This window comes from Mercenaria mercenaria, chromosome 15 (genome assembly GCF_021730395.1).
Source record: "Mercenaria mercenaria strain notata chromosome 15, MADL_Memer_1, whole genome shotgun sequence".
NCBI classification, from domain to species: Eukaryota; Metazoa; Mollusca; class Bivalvia; order Venerida; family Veneridae; genus Mercenaria; species Mercenaria mercenaria.
The window spans coordinates 67148357-67169102 of NC_069375.1; the positions used below are offsets into that span (position 1 = coordinate 67148357).

Consider the following 20746-nt stretch of genomic DNA (forward strand, 5'->3'; position numbering starts at 1 on the left):
AGCCAGTCTATTGTCCAATGTGAGCTTCACCTTTCAAAAAGTAAAAGACGTCATGCCAACATACAGTACAGTGTTCGATTTTGTCTTAATTTTGATTTAGTTCGACATTTTTTTCACTAGTTAATCAAAGCGTTATATAGCTTGCTGCCAAGTAAATAATTTGGCACGCTGACGTAATACAACTAGATCTCATTTATATATTCTAAAGAGTCAGTGTCTGGAATATTAATATCTGCAAGGTCAGTATTGATATCGGTAGTTTTCAAAGCATTGAGGCGAACGTGCAACATATGGGTAGAAAATTCAAATATTCAAATCTTCTACTTATGATTGTCGCTTCCTCTATATGATTACAAAAACCTTCAAACTATAAATAAATAGCTTTAGAGAAGTTCTGAGAGGTACCAATCAGAAAATACTGCAACCGTAGTTCGAAAGTTAAGTGAATTTCCAGTAGGCTGGTTTATACATGTTATAGTGATATATAACAAGAAAATATATTTGATATGTAATAGGTGTGGATGTATGGTTTGAGGCAGAATTAATCAAATGTTTTTTGGTTGTTTTTTTTGTTTGTTTTTTTTTTTTTCTTTTTTTTAAAATTTTTTTTCATACATCCTGCACACATTAAACATAAAAAAACAGGTTACTTGAAGAAGTTTTAGCTGAATAAAAACAATAAACACATTATTACTAACCTACTTTTTCTCGTTTTCTACAGGTTTATAGACCATTTGCCAAATTTCAAAAATGTCCAGTAATTTTAACTGTGAAAATATTCCACTCCAAACTGAGTTATTTTACAAATGCACAGAGGACACATATGTAAAATAATAAACAAAAATTACTAATTACATAAATTCTATATAATTTTCTTCAAACTGAATTTACAATCAAGATTAACATACAAATCATGTTTCATGTAAAATGAAACTGATTTCATTGAAAGTAAAATGAAATGAAATGAAATGAAATAAATAGATAAATAGATGAATTACATATGTTTGAAATGATTTGCAGAGAGTGAGTGCTCAAACTTGCTTCATATATATTGCACCTTTGAATTATTCAAACAATGATAATACTACAGTCAAGCATAATAAACAAACGTCTGTAGATGCAAGTAATAAAGTTGGCCAGAAATGTACTATAGTGACATGTGACTTGGCTGTAGCTAAGAAGGCAATTAATCACTCTTCTCGAGGATATAAAGAAATATTTCTAGATTTGAACAATGATCTGTTGCAACAGAAAAATCTAACGCCTGATGCAATATCTGCCACTGAAACAGACTAATACTGTCACATGTATTTGACCCTGCAATATGTTCTCTGGAATGTTATTTAAATTCGTGAGTCAGATTTATTATTAGTTTGTTTGTTGATATATATTTTACGAAAGCACTGTTATCTGACCGGTGTTACAATTTCTTGTTTCAATTTTTGCCACAATAGGTCTAAAGGCAAAAATAATAAGTGTCAGGTATGTAATTTCTTTTCTCAAGCATTTAGCCATTTAGAAACAGTCGAGATGTCATGGAAATAAGACCAGCAACCTAAAGTGTAGTTTAGCTTAATACTGTCTATCAATTTTTTTCGCTAAATACGCAATAATTATAATTAAAGTTACCAAGTCTAGAAACGTCAACTAAACATTTCTATCATCTGCCATACCTTTATTTACGTGGACGTAATAGCATTCCTTTTTTGATCGACCATGTGTAATAGAAACGCAAGTTTAATGCTCTTTAGAAGGTATGACGGTTTTTGATCTTGTATTGGATTTTGCATTTTATACATTTAGAACCTGTATAAACAAACAAAAGAACTATTTTTAAATGTTATACTGAACCAGCCGCCAAACCCATGTTCCGTTGCTTAGTTGCACACTTGATTCCTTGCATATTTTAAATAATGTTTACTTTTAAGATAATGCCAACAAATGAAAGACTTTCCAGTCATACAAAATGTAAAGTTGATGGTAAAACTGATCTAAATTAACTTTGCTTCTTTGCCTATTAAACGTTTTAGTGGATTGTAAAATATAGTCTCACTAAAGTTTATGTTATGTTCTGTGTTTTATTCTCTGCTCCAAACGAATTGCAAAGAGCATCAATTGTTGTCACGCAAGTATCAAAACGAGCATATTTGCAACGGTAATTTTGTCCTGTTATTTAGTTCAGGTTAACACTTCTTTCATCATTCACATCTTACTTTTTTATAAGTAGGGTTTATTTCGAGTTGTTGAGAATTGTGTGTACACATGCAATACTTACCGTTGGTATTTAATTAATTTCATTGCACTGTAGGTGGATCAGTGATAGTCTAGTAGAAGCTATCCAGTTATTTACAACAGAAATTGTAGTTTTAACGGCCATTCCAAATCAGAGTATACTGATAAAGGAGTCGCAAAAGTATGAGAGTGAAATACAGCATTTGTCAATTTAAGACACGAATATTACAAATAAATAGATGGCTCATTAGCATAGACAAATAGATTAGTGCCTAGAACTAAATAATCAAACGCTGAAAGGTCGTGATAAATATGTGATCAAATTGAAACACTGGAAACATTTTCATGATAAAGAAGCGTGACATTAGTTTTTATTAATACTTTATTACATATAAGCAAGTGTTTCCATACACAAACAACAAAAAATAATATGAAACAAGAGTTGTATATAAAAAATCTAAAAACTAAGCATACATGAAAAATTGATCTCGTCGGTAAAACGATCCTGTCGGCATTCCGTCGGGATAGTGAGATGTCATAGCGCATCCATAAAACATTGTCAGTTTTTATATTCCTTCGTCAGATTGTCTTATAGTGTTTTAATATGCTGAAGGTAGGAAACAAAACACAATATGAGTAAAGGTTAGTAGATAATATAATTATTATCATATATAAACCTATATATACATTTTGCTTTCATAAAGTCAATCACATATTGTTCAAATTGCCATAAAAGACACACACCTTAGCACTAATTAACTGTGCTGTTTAAATTGAAAATTAAATATATGCGTATTAACCTTGTGTTATGTTTTTGAAATTAGTCTAAATGTTTGAACAAATATCTTACTTTTATAGAAAGAATATTCTTTACATATTCATTTATTAACACATTTCATAGAAATCCATTTACTTTGAAAACCTTAAAACGCAATAAAATTGGATTTAATGTCGCGGTTTCAAAACTTACATTTTGTAAGGGCAACACCACCTCCCATTCCGGCGCCATATCCGCCACCGTAGCCGCCACCCATACCACCTCCAACACCGCCACCTATACCACCTCCAACACCTCCACCCATACCACCTCCAATACCGCCGCCTACACCACCTCCAACACCGCCGCCTACACCACCTCCAACACCGCCTCCTGAAGTAAAGAAATAAAAAACTTAATCAGTCCTTTCAAACGAACGTTCTTGCGCCGAAATAATGCTCAGACCAGAATTCCGACTCGTTACTGTTCCATATTTTTAAGTTAAATAAGTCAAACGTTATGTTGTTTAAGTTGCAATTAAATATTCCGTGAGTCTTTAGCTTAGAGTAAAGGTTGATGTTAAAATTTAATTGAGAGCCATAGCTTGAAACAACAATTGAAACTTTACTAAAATATAAACAACTAAGTATTTCATAATTATATTATTATAGTTATGTTAACACAGTAGTGTAGTAAAAAAGAAAACTGACAAATAAAATGGTGATTTCAATTCAACTAATTATACATCTTTACAATAGCATAGAAAGAAAGATAAAAAACAACAAAGCGCTCAAACGCCAAATGTTTCAGTTTGAACTAGTGACATTTAGGCCATTTATCCTAGAAACACGGGTCATTACCTATGTCACCTCCGTATCCGCCTCCCATGCCACCACCAGTGATAATTTTGATAATACCACCTCCACTTGCTCCGCCCATACCTCCTCCGATACCACCTCCGTAACCTCCTAAACACATTATTATTATTTATACTATTATGCTACTTTGTCTTAAAAATACTTCTGCGATGTATTTGGAAATTCGATAAGGATGTTTAATCATGATTTGTATCTAAAGTGCACATCCAACAGTAATATATCCTTTAACATTTCTAATAACATCAGTATCTTGTTCTGTCAGAGCTTTTTTATTTATTCACTATTCAGGTAAATTTAAATCAAAAAGGATTGAGCTGATAACACCATTTTCGGAATTTTGAAGACTTCTCAAGATCGTTAACAGTTAAATACGTAAGAATATTAAAATAACAAACTACAAACATTTTATAAACTGCATTAAAGCGTTACACAAATATATACAAACCACCGTATCCACCGCCATATCCTCCTCCTACACCGCCGCCGATACCGCCTCCGATGCCACCTCCGATACCGCCTCCGACACCGCCGCCGATACCGCCTCCCATACCACCTCCGTATTTACCACCCATACCTCCGCCATAACCGCCACCATATCCTCCTCCTACACCACCGCCGATACCGCCTCCGATGCCGCCTCCGATACCGCCTCCGACACCGCCGCCGATACCGCCTCCCATACCACCTCCGTATTTACCACCCATACCACCGCCATAACCGCCACCATAGCCGCCGCCATAGCCTCCACCGATTCCGCCTCCTACACCGCCCCCTACTCCGCCTCCTACTCCGCCTCCTATACCCGCGCCACTTCCGCTTCCAGATACGATGACAACTCCACCTCCGCTGCCACCACCCATACCGCCTCCGTATCCACCGCCATATCCGCCACCAATACCGCCGCCGTATTTTCCACCTCCCATACCGCCTCCGTAGCCGCCACCATATCCGCCACCGTAGCCGCCTCCGTATCCTCCACCCATACCGCCGGCACTTCCGCCGTCAGATACGATGACAACTCCTCCACCGGTTCCACCGCCAGCGCCGCCTCCGTATCCGCCACCGTATCCACCTCCGTATCCACCGCCGTAGCCACTACCGGAACCGCCTTAAAATATAATATAATTCGGCTTAATGTTATTAACAAAAATTGATAAAAATTCATAAAAATATCTAATTATCGCATTAATATGAAAACTGCATGGTTCGCTTTTAAATCGCAATAATATCAAAACTGTGTGGTTCGCTTTTATGATCAAAACTGATTTGAACTCCCCTTCCCCAATTACGCTTCAAATCACTTCGTATATCATGTCGTTTTACATTTTAATATGTTTGTTGTTATTTTCATTGATCAGCAGAATCGTGTGATTCCTTTTTATAGGACACCAACTAGCAGGAGAATTATCTTCCGTATAAGTATCTATTGAATCAGTTTAAATATTAACGTAGATTAACAATTAGCATTTTCTTTCATCTTCAATGTTTTCTGAATATTTTCTGGCGGTTAATGAAATCATGGAAACCTGGCAACTGACTTCGGGGACATTTTTGAAACCTACCTTTACCGATGGCCATTACGGCGCCAAAGAGTGCCAACAGGATAACTGACTTCATATTTGAGTGATTGTCTGAAAAACACGAAGTTGCATTTTGGTTTTCTAAATTAGTCGTCATTTCATTTCTAAATATGAAAACACTAAATTAGGAAGTTGTAATATTTCAGCATTCAATAAGTTATTTAAATTATAAATAAGAAGATGTTTTCTATATGTTTGGTCCGTGATTTTTTTAGAAGAAACGTGTTTTGATTTGTTTTACTCAAAGTTCTATTTTACTAATACGACAAACATTGAGAGAAGATTGCAATTTTGTGATAGGTAGAATGCTTAATTTGTGAATAAAATATATCCCACCACCATCGTTTGTTCGATTTACTTTTTCAGATCAATTTACATACTACTACCGGTATCAATTTCACAAACTGAAAAAAGATTTCGTTCCCGTTCTTTGTGTTTTTCAAACCGATAAGTTATACCGAAGGTATAATTTTTGACAGTATTTTTCCAAGTAATTAGTTGAAAATTAGGGAGCCCTAAAAGATATCCAATATCCTTGTTTCACTAGAATATTTCATGTTTTGATATTTCGCCAAATGTAGAAATCATCATCCAATATATTTAACTTAAATAAAATATATAAATCCACTATGTATGAAGAGCTATATTCATTTATATTGTCTTTATATTATATTTATATTATATCTACATAAAGAACATTGACTAACGGCATTTGGTGGTTCACAGACTTTTTACAGTTTGGTTTAAAGAATGTTGCCATGCAAATGTTATATTTCGCTGTCTTTCTTTTGTTTGTTAGTTAGCAGTTTAACGCCGTTTTCAACCACATTTCAGTTACGTAAAGACAAGAAGTTATCGTTACCAGAGTTTATGGTTTCGGTACCATTGCTAACATGTTCTACGCAAGATACTTCCAACTTCTCCACTTGAATCAAAGTCGAAGGACGAATGAATTCAGGCACAGTGTTCTTTATCCATTGTCGAGCTGAACTCGTCCAACTTACGTCAAAGAATCATATTTATACTTTATATTTAGAAAACATAAATTATTATGAATGTGCCATCAAAGTATGTAATTTGTATAATAAATGTGCCTGTTTGTTTGACTTTAAGTGGTATCTTAAGTTGTGCCACTCTTCCAAAGAGCCAATGTGCTAATGTTTTCCTTCTTTATGTATGTGATTATGTCTATTAAACAGTCCCATATTTTCATACGTTATGCCGTATTGGTAGCTAGGTTCTATGGTTGTAGCTATTCCTGTTTGACTTTAGTCCTTGATATGTATTTAAGTTCAAGATAATTTAAAGGCAAACTAAATTTTGAAAGGAGCTTTCTAATATCTATATTACATGCATACATAATTTAGTTCAAATCTGATCAAAAACATTGAAACAAAACTGCAATATGACAGAAAAGTGTTTAGCGTTAAAATGTAACAACACTTTTAGTATTGAAATAAACAAGATAATGCGCATTCTCATTAGCGATCACTATTTAATTTCTGATTATTCATTTGAAATATTCTAGTCTTAAAAGAAAGCTGTTTTACCAGATAACGACAAATTCTGAATATTTTTAATTAAAAGTAGAATAGTTTACTTACCTGTTTGTGTATGGACGTGTATTTGTCAATTGCGAATATGCTTGCGAAGTTTAGGCCTTTTATACCAAATCATTTAAATCATGTTGAATGGTTGTAAATCAGTCGCTCATGAGAACAGACATTTTTATTACGGGACGTATAATAAGAATCATGTTTAACAAGTTAAAGTTTTTCATTCATATGATAATATTAGGTAAGGATTTTACTAGTCGTTGTTAAAGAATTCAATTAACTACTTTTCTTTTTTTAATGATTAATTTAGTAATTTTAGAATGATGACTCAGGGGCTGATTTACCCATGCAGGGATCCTCGATGAAAATCAGTAAGACCATCAAGTTGAAACGGTGGATTTCTGTAAACAGTACTAAAAATGGAGCTTTGTCATTATTGTACGAACAACTAGTGGTGGCTTTATGATTTCACACTTCACAACTTTAAACTTGGAAGTGTGAGGTACGAAATCATGATTTCACACTTATTTTTTATGTTTTGAGCGAAAATTTGTGAAGAATGAAATCGTAAACTTTATGAATCCACACACAACGACTACACGTGCACGATGTTTTTCAATGTGAATGATGGAATCGTGAAATTTATGATTTCATACTTCACGATTTGGAGCTTTATGATTTTTAAAAAAATCTTGAAATCGTGCAGGTTAAAATCTTGATGTTTATGATTACGTAATTCTTCCTTGGCCGAGTGGTTAAGGTCGCCGACTTCGAATTACATGCCCTTCACCGATGTTGGCTCGAGCCCCACTCGGGGCGTTGAATCCTTCATGTGACGAAGCCATCCAGCTGGCTTACGGAAGGTTGGTGGTTCTACCCAGGTGCCCGCCCGTTATAAAATAATGCATGGAGGAGCACCTGGGTTTTTTTCCACCATCAAAGCTGGAAAGTCGCCACATGACCTATAATTGTGTCGGTGCTACGTTAAACCCAGCAAAAACAAAAAGAGTAAAACTTAACGATTTCAATGTTGCTGTTGTTGTTGTTGTTGGTGATGATGTTGTTTATAAAGAAATCGTGTGGAATCTTGTGATTGATAATTTCGTAGTTTTAAGATTGGAAATTATGTAGACAGAACTGGTCTTTCTTATAAAATTATGTTTTAGGAATTATTATTGCAATACTAGTAATGTGTTAGTGCAAAAATGTAATTGAATCCTGTCTTTCCTGTTAAAACGCCAACATCATGTTATGTAACTTGAACATAACAATTCTTAACCGGAAATAGATAAAACATTTCACCGCAATCAAAATTTTAAACTATGTGCTTATTAGACAGTCACGAGTTCGCCATATGTTATATGACGTTTTACATTATGCAAGCACCACACGTTTTCGTACAAGAGATATGACACTGTTTTCCTTATGAAAGATTTAACTTGACACATTTTTTGTCTCAAAGCATTACATAAAAACCACACGCTGTTTAATTTATGTCTTTATGAAGACGTAAATCACATAGATACGTTTTATGTCTATTAGATGTAATTACATGTGACATATCAAATCAATTTCCTCACATGCGTTGTCGAATCATCGGCTTACGTCTGTTGCGATGCGTTAAATTCAAAAACAAAAAAAGCGTCTTCGCCACAACTTAGGTCAATATTATATATTTTTAACATATCGCCGCTTGTACAGATTAATGATATTCCGATCAATGTAGAATTTCATCAAACTATTAATAAACTATTTATCCAAAGCATCTTTGTATCTAATACCCCAGTCACACATACGGCGCGGATAGCTACGTCAAACCACGGATAGAAACGTAGTAATCCGTATCGATCCGTACCTAACCGTACCTTAAAGTAGTAAACCGTATCAATCCGTACCAGTCCGTACGGCTCAGGTACGGATCGATACGGAATACTACCTTTCTATCCCTAGCTAAACGTTGCTATCTGTGCCGTATGTGTGACTGCGGTATCAAAGAAATTCATCAATGCATCTAGTCAATTGGAAGGGCCGTATGCTTGATTTGTTTTTGTTAGCCCGTTCCTCCGATCAATATTAACATTTGACATCTATGGTAAAATCACATTTAAATGCCATTTTTGAGCAGGTAGGAAATAGAGATCCACAGTAGTAAATGTATCTATGTTCAATTATGTGGTCAAATAAAACAAGTCAAAAGGTTTTCCGCCGCCAGAAATGTATATTCAGATCAGTCATACTGAATGTCCTTTTAATGATCTAAAAATATTTGGGGCCATCTCCAGGTCATGGCAATCTAAATATATTAAATTATATCCTAAAAAATCTAATATCTATAGTTTATGCAAACTAAACACACACCTAACCAGAATCTACTCATCTCTATGAAAAGTTATCAGCTCACTGAACAGCTGATTATTTGTTTACATGTTACGTACGCGGATATTGATGACGTCAAAAACAACCTGTTTTTACAATTGAATTTTAAGAAAAAGCATAATTCCTCAAATCTCCGATAATCGTGGTAATCCTACATCACCACCAAATTATAAAATTCTTGTATCTAAGTTATTTGTCCCAAAGGTCAACCTATGTCGTTATTTTCGAATGCATGGTCAATGTGTGAAAACAAACCCCATTTCGACCTTCTCAATATCCCGGTCTTTGTGCTGGGGAATTCCTAGCTTAAGATACTTCAGCGCTCTCGGTTTTTATGCTCGTTTTGGACGGGAGCGCTGAAGTGTACTCCGTAGGGAAATCATAACAATAATCGTGCTAGAAATCTGACACGCTCGCGTTGGTACATATTAAAAGAAACCGGCAGCAGCACTTTCTAATCAGTTAATATATAATAGTAAAATTTACCATTGTGCCATATTTTACGCATTAAAACCCAAAACTGAAGGCAGAAATACCTGACAATTTCGAACTGGCCAGAAACGTTTACTCCACGCCGCCATCTTGCTCCTTTGAAATACGAGACTGACTTTTCACCCGCGCGAACCGCTATAAGAGAACTTACATGTGCCGCTTTGTGTTTGAAGTTGCATCAGCATCCCGGTGACAAAAAAACTTGGAAAAATGGTTATTTTTTATTGAAATTGATTTGCATTATTATTTTCATAGATAAATCCTTAAGAAAACTTGTATGTATAAATTATTTCTTTTGTTTACAAGGAGCTCTACATGTATATTTTAAGCGGTTCGCGCGGTGACGTCATGCGAGAATCTCGTTGTAGGCATTCAACAATTGCCGCAGAAATGATGCTGATTTAACAGTGACTTGTAAAAATCGGCGATTTTATTGTAAGATTTGCTTGCAGAATTTGATAAATGGTGTTAACTGATGTAGAATTGATTACTTTATAAAGATACCCATACGTCTTCGTTCAGAATTTCAGCTGACTACGTTTGCGATCAAAAGTTGGACAACCTTTTATTTTGGTATGGTTTCATAGTAGGCCTGGTCCAAAACTCTAAAGCCGCAACTATGAAAAAACAAAGTTAACTATGAAAAAGCGGCATTTAGAGTTTTGGAAGCCAGGACTAGGGAATGCGCATGTGCAGAAAAAAATCGAGCTCCTCAAATTATCGATTAAAATGGGAACCAAAAATACATGAGAATTTACCTAAGATACCGTCTAGGCATTTAGTATTTATATACTTTTAGCGCAGCTGAATTATTGTAGTAGTCCATGGCCGAGTGGATAAGGCGTTGAACTACAAATCTTGTGGTCTGGGTTCGTGCTTTTTTAAATTTGTTAGTTATATTGAAAGTTGTTAAATTCTTTTTTTTGCAATATTATTAGCGTGACGTTTCAAACGTCATTCAAACGTAATTTGACGTAACTGTAATGAGCGTTTTATTAATATAGTATTCAACTAGTCAACTATTTAAAACTGACGTTGCAACCAAAATTTTACAAGATGATCATTATATATTTTTATTGATGTGCCCTAGAAGGAACTTATGCTATACTTAAACTTGTTTGATTATTATGTTGGCCAACAAACATTTTTCTTTTATTTAAAAAGCCAGATAATATGTATAACTTTTACAGTTATACTTTTTCTTACAACAGCGTATTTCAGGAGATAGCATACCTTGTTACCAGGGTAAATTCAAATCTTCAGTTGAACTGTAGCAATTTGTTTCGTGTAATTTAATGTTTTAGCTGCTACAATCTCAAGTTCGTTTATCTCTGTCTCTTTTTCCAAGTACAGTTTTTATCCAGGTTTGAAGTACATGACCCTCAAACAGTATTTTATATCGAAAAAAGTTCGAAAATGCGGACATTTAGCTCTTTTCTGTGTATTTCGGGTTCACTGTTATCAAGTCAAGTCAAGTCAAAAGTTAATTAAATGTAACAAAGGTACCTCCGGCCCAAAATACACTACATAATATATAGTAAGTGGTTCAATCAGATAGTTGTGATCCCACAAAATGTATACATATACACTGATTAAGTTGAGATACATATTTCATAGATTCAGCACACAGTCAACTAGCAAACATATCTTAACATAATAGTTCTCTAGGCTGCTGAATATCATAATTAACTGGTCAAACATTATTTAAAAGCTTCTCAAGATACAATGCTGTTTGATATAACACCTTTTCATTATCAGAGCTAAGTATGTTATAAAAACTTTGTATACTTCTGTCAGATGAATACCAATTAAGAAGATACTGATTACGGATCTCATTAAATTTCTCACACTGAAAAAAAGCATGATATTCACATTCAACAATACTAGTGTTACTTCTATTATAACAAAATTGGCAGATACGAGATTCAAAAGGGGTATTATTGTGCCTACCAGTTTCAACATGCAGCTTATGGCTTGAACAACGAACTTTTGACATTGCTAGCCTGTATTTAAATGGCAAATTTATTGTAAGGTAACGTTCTGTATTTAATAGGGAATCGATCTTACCGGTTTTCGTCGCGAAGCGACGAAAATCGGGATCGAATCCCACTACGGTAACATACGAGGGTATCCAAACAACACATACTATCCAAATAAAAAAATATGGAGTTCCGGTTTAGACCATGGGCGTGCTACGACCCCGATGAAATTCGGGATATCACGGTCTTCGTTAATGTTAATAAGCGTCCGTCAGATCAGTAGGCGAAACGCAATATCCGCACAATAAGATGTCTGCGACCCGAAAGAATATTCAAAGTAAGCTGTTAATTTTGTTGCGTCAGAAGCTAATCAGCCGGTAACGTGACTATATACACTGATATAATTTGTGATACAAACATGCTTTATTCAATACTGAGTACAGTAGCATTTTTAAACGGCGACATTTTGAACATTTTTATATTTAGAGTGAGAGTGAATACACGTTACATTGGCGCCGACATTTTGAAAATTTGAGGATAGGGCAAACGAACCACTGTGGCCATAGTCGACCTAACCCTAACCTCTAGTCAGTATATTAGAGTCATAATTTTAGTGGTGCAAAGCCTGGACTATGGCCGACAAAACTATAGGAAGTAGTGTTTCCCAACAAAAACATTCTCCAACGAGTTCTTCAGCTCGGGGAATGAGAGAATAGATTGGAATAGATTCACCTTGGTGTCGCTTTTCATATCGTATTTTAATTCCTTTCCGGTACTTAAGTTTCTTTGAACTTCTCTGTTACTAAGCCTATATTGAATTTTTAAAATTAAGAGATCTGTGATTTTACTTGCAGGCATGACTGATTAATGGAATTATTTTACTTTTATATAGAATATGGACGGCACTCCAGTACAGCATGTGCATGGTTGGACCTGTTGACATTTTTAGAAACGTGAGTAACTAACTTCCCATTGTATAATTAATAATGTAAACAAACACCCCACCCATAAAAAGCATTAGAAATTCCTTATTTTTACATTTTTTTATTTATCAATTTGAAATGGGCCTTTTAAGATTATTTTTTCCTAAGGCTCGTTGTATGTATACACAGTATTAAGTTGAGCTTATGATTCTGCCGATAAGCTGTGCTCGGCCTAAATATAGGGAATCGGATCGGCTTATAGAAAAAAATATAGATTTTAAACAGGTTAGTAACATTGCCCTATCGGGCTTTCGACATAAAAAGTAACATTTTTTGAAAAATAGTAAAGATATTTCTTTCAAACTTGGTTCATCTGTTCATGACACGAATAAATATATATAAAAATAAAAATAACTTGGGCTTCAGTTTTGGTAGAATTATTTCCCCTTTTCAGATTTTTATGACGCATAATTTTTGAAGTCCAAAAAAGTTATGTGTTAATGCATTACATTATGCTATTGACGTTTGTTTCATATATTCCACACTCATTTGACACCGTGCAAATTGTCAACAGTCGGTTATCAATAGCGTTGATAAGCGCAACTTGGCGCAGACATGCAATTCGGCTCGATCTTTCTTTGTAATATATAATACTGTTTACATGTCGTACCGATACAACCACATTTTAAAATAAATTTGTATTGATACGTCCACATTTTAAGATAAAGTCATATCTGATCCCTAACAAGTTCGTAGTTACAAAAATACAGCCCTTATCTGGAGTTCTGAAGCATGCTCGATTAGTTGATCAGAATTATGTCTGTAAAATTATGAAGAAATTGAATTCAAACTGTTCCATAAATGCAAGAATTTAAGAGTTAGTCAGAACCATAATCATACAGAAGATGTAATTACTTTCCAGGGTTGTTATTTTTTGGCCGTTTTTATAGCCGTTATTTGGCTATATTCCCAATGCCAAAAAGTATGTATTTTCCCAAAATGAGTGCAAAAATTCCCAGTCTACATTCTGAAAAAAATTTCATCACAATTTCACAAATATTGACCAAATTATAGACAATTTTGTGGTGGAAGTATGTTAAATAGGTTGTACAATGTGAAACAAGTGTATGAGATAGTGCTTAAACACATCTTTACTATTTCCTATGGGACTAAATATTTCCCAATTTGGAACATTTATGCATCAAAATTCCTAATTTTGGGGGTATAGGTTATGTTCCCAAATTAGCTAGAAAAAACTCTACTTTCACAAATCACGGGGCTCAAATTTTGGACTCGCTAAATGCAAGTCAATTTCATGGAATGCAAGTTAAGATAAAAATTTCACACAGTTTATTTTGCAAATACAAATGATAGTCAAAATTGTTGCGGTTTTTGTTAATGTTTGTAGATTCGCTTTCATTTGAGGATAACAGAAAACACAACATCTTTTTTGGTTAGCCATTTTTTGTTGAATGGATTACTGATTATAAAGAAATGTAGAGGTCTATCTTATAATTAAATCTAGAACGCAGGCTATCTTACTAATTCGTACATGTATACAGTTGAATCACTGTTTATAATATTAGGTACAAAAATTTGCCTTGCCGTAGTTTCAGCCAGTAGTTAAGTTACGCCATCAATGATGCATTCCGAATTACTTTGATGGTCATTTTGAGTTATAACGCACAAAATTGTACGCCAAGGAAAACCGTGCAAACAATATTGATGTTCTAGCATGATTTTTTAGGATATTCTAACATTCTTAATTGAAAGTCTAAATTTGCAAGTAGATTTCAGATTTAGCAACAAGAAAAAAAAGCTACATGCTAAAATTTGCAGTACGTTGGTCAAAAAAGTTAAATTTGAGCTCTGCAAATGCAAACTGAGGCTGCTCACATTACTTTTTGGTCCGATGCATTCAGTTCCTGTTCTCCTAGGAATCCCCAGTCGAGCATGTCCCAAACAATAATTGAGCCGTGCCATGAGAAAACCAACATAGTGGGTTTGCAACCAGCATGGATTCAGACCAGCCTGTGCATCCGCGCAGTCTGGTCAGGCTCCATGCTGTTCGCTTTCAAAGCCTATTGGAATTAGAGAAACTGCTAGCGAACCGCATGAATTCTGACCAGACTGCGCGGATGCGCAGGCTGGTCTGGATCCATGCTGGTCGCAAACCCACTATGTTGGTTTTCTCATGGCATGGCTCATATGATGAAGTATTTTGAGGGTATGAGCTAGACCAGTTGTTTTATGGTTCAAAATTCAGCTTTAAGTTCAGCCATGTGAAATTGGTGTCAGGCTTGGAAAATTTTCTATCTGGTTGCCAGCATGGGTTAGTTCAAATCTGAATTTTGTACACTGCACACATACTCAAATACGTTTAAAGTTATACGTTTATGAATCATGACCGTCAGATACCAATAAACGTTGTAGCATTTTGTCGGCTCCTGTGTTCATACTAAACTGAGGAAGGCAGAACAGATTCTTCTAGCTGCTTTACCAGTCTGTTTTTGCCTTTTAATGATTACCGAGCAAAGTGAAGGTCATAGACCACCAAGTAAAAAAGGTACCTGGAATTCACTGGGTTAAAGTAATGTTGGCTGTTCTGGCTGGTCAGTCGTGTAAACAAACCTACTCATACAGTGACTTTTCTTTTTTCAAACTGAAATTTTAAACCGCATTTACTTCGTTTCATTATACATTTTGACAAAATTTGCTACTGTTTTATTTTCATTAAAAAATGCCGATGATATAATTCATAATAATTGGGGTCATCTTATTGGCATGAAATTTGAAAAAACTGCGAAAAGGATGTTAGCCCTTAGACCTTTGAAATTTCAAAACAGCTGGTTGTCCATGTTTTCTTAATTTGATCACTTTTCGCTATTTTCAGGCATCTTGGTCTATTATACAGAGTATTGTTGTACTGCTCCAAAGTGCTTGTTGACAGACTGAAACCACTTGCTTGCGGCTCATAAGGTATTTCTATCTTTCTGTTTCTTTATTATGTAGTTGCAGCTGTGGGAAGCAGTTTCAATCATTCAAAAAGCATGATCAGGTATACTGTATACAAATTAGTATTTGTGTGAACAGATTTTTGCGATTGAGTCAGTGCATAGAATCAAATACCAAGGAAATTAGGCGTAAAAATTGTCTGTTTCCTGTATCCTGACCTACCATAAATTTTTGGCCCGACCCTAAATGGACGGTCTGTCCGCCTTTGTCTTTGAGAACATTTTTTTTCAACTTTTTGACAAAAAGTTGCAAAACTGCACTTTTTATGCTTTAAACATGGACAGTGATGTTATAAATCAACTTATTGATGTTCTAGAGGCATAACCCCACTATTTGTATTCATTTTTTGACACAAAAATTATTTCCAAAAAGTCTCCCTAAAAATAATTTTAAAAAATCCAAAGAAAAAGTTTTTCTGACCTATCTACCCTAATTTTTTTTAGCATTTTACCGGAAACAAAATTTTTTTTGGACCTTAGTAAAGACTCCATTTCATTTTCTTGATGATAAAGCATTTCTGGACAAAACCATAAAATATAATACATGCATGTATGCAAATTTAAACAATTATTAGCTCGATCACCTGTCACAGGGTGACAACATGAGTTGATGTCCGTCATGTGCCAACAATTTGTAAAAAATCTTCTTCAGAACCACTGGGCAGGTTTACACCAAACTTCACAGAATGATCATGGGGTGGTCCTCTTTCAAAATTACCCATAGAATTTAATTCCATATAGAACTCACCGAAAAGAAAAACTTTGAAAATGATTTCTTGTCAGAAATTGTTAGCTGGCAGGGCTTTCATCCTTACATGAATGAGGCCTATATTCGGCCACTTCCCAATAAAAAAAATATTGCATTTTTTCCATGCAAGGTAACATTTCCCAAAAATCACATCAACAAATGGTTTAATTTTATTTACATTTTAGTGTTACCGGAGGAAGCGGTTCTCAGATATTGATTTTTTAGCTCACCTGTCAATAGTGACAAGGTGAGCTTTTGTGATATCGCGGCGTCCGGCCTTGCGTCGGTAAACTTTTGCTTGTGACCACTCTATAGGTCACATTTTTCATGGGATCTTTATGAAAGTTGGTTGGGGTCTCTTTTTATCAAGTTACAATATTTGATTTCTGTTTTACAGGTTCACTTCTTGAGAGCAGGCAGCTACAAATGGAAGGTCAACAAATCCAGTATACTTAAAAAGCAAGAAAGAAACGCCAGAAAATATAAAAAGACAGAAGAACAAGGGAACTTTAATAAAAAAACAAAACTTTTAAGGATAGGAATTCAGGATTTACTTAGAAACTAGATTTATTTGAGAACAGCAGTGTTTGACTAAGCTCTGTTACTTTAAGAGATAATGTTATTATCACATTGGTTTTGTTATTGTCGAGCCCGCTTGCAGATGCGAAGACATATTGTCCAAATGTCCTATTTGGTGTATTGCGTGCGTCCGTCCGGATTTATTTGTCCGGACCATAATTTGGACAGGCATGAGCAATCTTGTTTAATATGGTATGAATGTTAACCTCATTGAGACGGAGTGTCATGCGCAAGCCCAGGTTCCCATCTCAAAGGTCAAGATCATACTTACAGGTCAAAGGTCAAATTCAAAAATGACTTTGTCCGGAGCATTTCTTCTTTTTGCATGGAGGGATTTTGATGTAACTTGGCACAGTTGTTCACCATCATGAGATGGAGTGTCATGCGCAAGAACCAGGTCCCTAGGTCTAAGGTCAAGGTCACAGAGGTCAAAGGATACAAGAATGTCAACTTTGTCTGGAGCATTTCTTCTTCATGAATGGAGGGACTTTGATGTAACTTGGCACAAATGTTCACCAGCATGAGACGGAGTGTCTTGCGGAAGAACCAGGTCCCTAGATCTAAGGTCAAGGTCACACTTAGAGGTCAAAAGTCAGATACAAGAACGACATTGTCTGGAGCATTTCTTTTTATGCCCCCGAAGGGAGGCATATAGTTTTTGAACCGTCTGTCGGTCTGTCAGTCTGTTGGTCTGTCAGTCTGTCAGTCTGTCCGCAATTTTCATGTCCGGTCCATCTTTGTCATCGATGGATGGATTTTCAAATAACTTGGCATGAATGTGTACCACAGTAAGATGACGTGTAGCGCGCAAGACCCAGGTCCGTAGCTCAAAGGTCAAGGTCACACTTAGACATTAAAGGAGAGTGCATTGATGGGCCTGTCCGGTCCATATCTTTGTCATCGATGAATGGATTTTCAAATAACTTGGCATGAATGTGTACCACAGTAAGACGACGTGTCGCGCGCAAGACCCAGGTCCGTAGCTCAAAGGTCAAGGTCACACTTAGACATTAAAGGATAGTGCATTGATGGGCGTGTCCGGTCCATATCTTTGTCATCGATGGATGGATTTTCAAATAACTTGGCATGAATGTGTACCACAGTAAGACAACGTGTCGCGCGCAAGACCCAGGTCCGTAGCTCAAAGGTCAAGGTCACACTTAGACATTAAAGGATAGTGCATTGATGGGCGTGTCCGGTCCATATCTTTGTCAACCATGGATGGATTTTCAAATAACTTGGCATGAATGTGTACCACAGTAAGACGACGTGTTGCGCGCAAGACCCAGGTCCGTAGCTCAAAGGTCAAGGTCACACTTAGACGTTAAAGGTCATTTTTCATGATAGTGCATTGATGGGCGTGTCCGGTCCATATCTTTGTCATTCATGCATGGATTTTAAAATAACTACGCATGAATGTGTGGCACAGTAAGACGACGTGTCGCGCGCAAGACCCAGCTCCGTAGGTCAAAGGTCCTAAACTCTAACATCGGCCATAACTACTCATTCAAAGTGCCATCGGGGGCATATGTCATCCTATGGAGACAGCTCTTGTTGATGCATAGAGGGATTTTGATTTAACTTGGCACAATTGTTCATAATCATGCGACGGAGTATCATGCATAAGGTCCTGGAATTACTTCCCTTTGTTGTTACTATGAATAGCTTACATTTGTAATTTTTTTATTACTGGTCGTAGGGAATAATCAAGACAACTTTTCTGTAGTACAACATGCATGTTACATCCAATTTTCAGGTGTATTTTGACCAATCTCTGCTGGTGCGGATTTTTGTGTGGACTTAGAATTTTTTTATATTTTTTGTTTTTAATTTTTTTATATTTTTTTTTTTAAATTTTACGTTCCTTTGTTGTTACTGTAAATAACTTATATTGTAACTTTTTGCAATCTCTTTTATTTGGCATAAATGTTTGACTCAATGAGACAAGGAGTGTCATGCACAACTCCCTGTCCTTTTGACAGCTGGTGGGCTTGACATATTGCCCGTGGGCATCTAGTTCTCATATTTTTCATGAGATTTTAAAGAGAATGTTCTGTTATACCCCCATGTAGTAAGCTTGTCTGTCTTTCAGTTAGTAGGTTTTCATGGCTTCCAGATGATAACTCATGAAAAGCTTGACCGATTTAAATATTTTTTGGTACATAGCTACAGGTCAAGTTCGACTTTGGGGTCAGTAGGTCAAAGGTCAAGATAACTTGCAAACGCTTTGGCCTGGGATCATAGCTTTTGTAACACAGGTGTAACATGATAAAATACAGGTTGTTTGAATTTGAGGTCAGTAGATCAAAGGTCAAGGTCACAGTGACCTTGAACAGTTGAACCGTTTCTGAATGACAACTTTGGACCTTGAGCCTAGGATGATAAAGTTTGGTACACAGGTGTCACATCATGAATTACAGGTCAAGTTTTACTTTGAGGTCAGTAGGTCAAGGTCACAATAAGGCAAAACAGTGAAATGTTTTTCAGATTATAACTTGAGAATGCTTGAGCGTAGGATCATGAAAATTGTTAGGGAGGTTAATTATGACCAGCAGGTGACCCCTAATGATGTTGAGGTCAGTAGGTCACAGGTCAAGATCACACTGACCCGGTTCTTTAAAATGATGCATGGAGGGGCACCTGGGGTCTTCCTCCACCATTAAAACTGGAAAGTCGCCATATGACCTATCCTGTGTCGGTGTGATGTTAAGTTCAACAAAATAAATTATGGTTCTTTAAAACGGTCTTTGGACAATAACTTCAGGATGCTTGGGATGAGAAACACAAAATTTAGTACAAGGTTGGTCTTGACCAGCAGATTACCTGTGTTGATTTAGAGTTCCAAAGGTCAGGATGACCCGGAACATTTAAACCTTTTCCATACAACAACTTGAGAACACTTAGGCGGAGGATCATGAAACTATGGAGATTGAATTTGAGGTCATTAGGTCATAGCTCAAGAAAATGCTGCTTTGATATTGGCTTAGTTCTGTGATAAGGCCATATTGTAGGGGTATAATTCGTCACTCCTGTGACAACTCTAGCATTTAGCTCACCTGAGCGCAAAGTGCTCAAGGTGAGCTTTTGTGATCACCCTGTGTCCGTCCATCGTCAACAATTTGACTGTTAACACATTTTGACCTAATCTTTATGAAACTTGGTCAGAATGTTACCCTCCATAAAATCTTGGACACATTTGATGTTGGGTTATCTTGGATAAAAAACAAGGTCACCAAGTCAAATCAAAGGAAAAGCTTGTTAACACCGTAGAGGTCACATTTAAGACTATATCTTCATGAAACTTGGTCAGAATGTTAATCTTGATGATCTCAAGGACCAGTCTGAATCTGGGTTATGTAGGGTCAAAAACTAGGTCACTAGGACAAATCAAATCAAAGGAAAAGCTAGTTTACACTCTAGAAGCCAAATTTATGACCATATCTTAATGAAACTTGGTCAAAATGTTAATCTTAATGATCCATAGATCAGATTCAAATCTGGATCAAGTGGGGTCAAAAACTAGGTCACCAGGTTAAATTAAGGGAAAAGCTTGTTAACACTCTAGAGGTTACAATTTTGGCCCAATCTTAATGAAACTTGGTCAAAATGTTACCCTCAATAAAATATTGGAC

At 35.8% G+C, this 20746-nt stretch overlaps 1 protein-coding gene and 1 long non-coding RNA gene across 3 annotated transcripts; one reads left to right on the forward strand and one right to left on the reverse strand.

The window, feature by feature from the left end:
• Positions 1-2596: 2596 nt before the first annotated feature.
• Positions 2597-6443, reverse strand: LOC123562690 (uncharacterized). The gene is made up of 6 exons (XM_045355303.2): positions 6310-6443; positions 5430-5498; positions 4313-4975; positions 3850-3957; positions 3203-3382; positions 2597-2839 (listed from the first exon to the last, which is right to left on the reverse strand). The coding sequence occupies exons 2-6, from the start codon at positions 5482-5484 to the stop codon at positions 2832-2834; spliced, it is 1014 nt and encodes a 337-aa protein (XP_045211238.2). The 5' UTR covers positions 5485-5498; positions 6310-6443; the 3' UTR covers positions 2597-2831.
• A 5622-nt stretch (positions 6444-12065) lies between these two features.
• LOC128548854 (uncharacterized) lies at positions 12066-17101 on the forward strand. 2 transcript variants are annotated; one of them, XR_008367256.1, is made up of 4 exons: positions 12066-12187; positions 12743-12803; positions 15667-15752; positions 16933-17101. It is a non-coding gene; the product is annotated as an uncharacterized LOC128548854 (long non-coding RNA). The 2 variants fall into 2 exon arrangements; XR_008367255.1 differs by lacking the exon at positions 12066-12187 and having other exon boundaries at positions 12651-12803.
• Positions 17102-20746: the final 3645 nt, after the last annotated feature.

What these genes read in the sequence shown, in the direction of transcription:
- LOC123562690 (XM_045355303.2), bottom strand. Translation starts at nt 5,484, where the DNA reads ATGAAGTCAGTTATCCTGTTGGCACTCTTTGGCGCCGTAATGGCCATC. An exon ending in ATATGGCGGTGGATACGGTG is followed by an intron (nt 3,958 to 4,312) that starts GTTTGTATATAT and finishes TAATGTGTTTAG; the next exon opens with GAGGTTACGGAGGTGGTATC. An exon ending in CGGATACGGAGGTGACATAG is followed by an intron (nt 3,383 to 3,849) that starts GTAATGACCCGT and finishes TCTTTACTTCAG; the next exon opens with GAGGCGGTGTTGGAGGTGGT.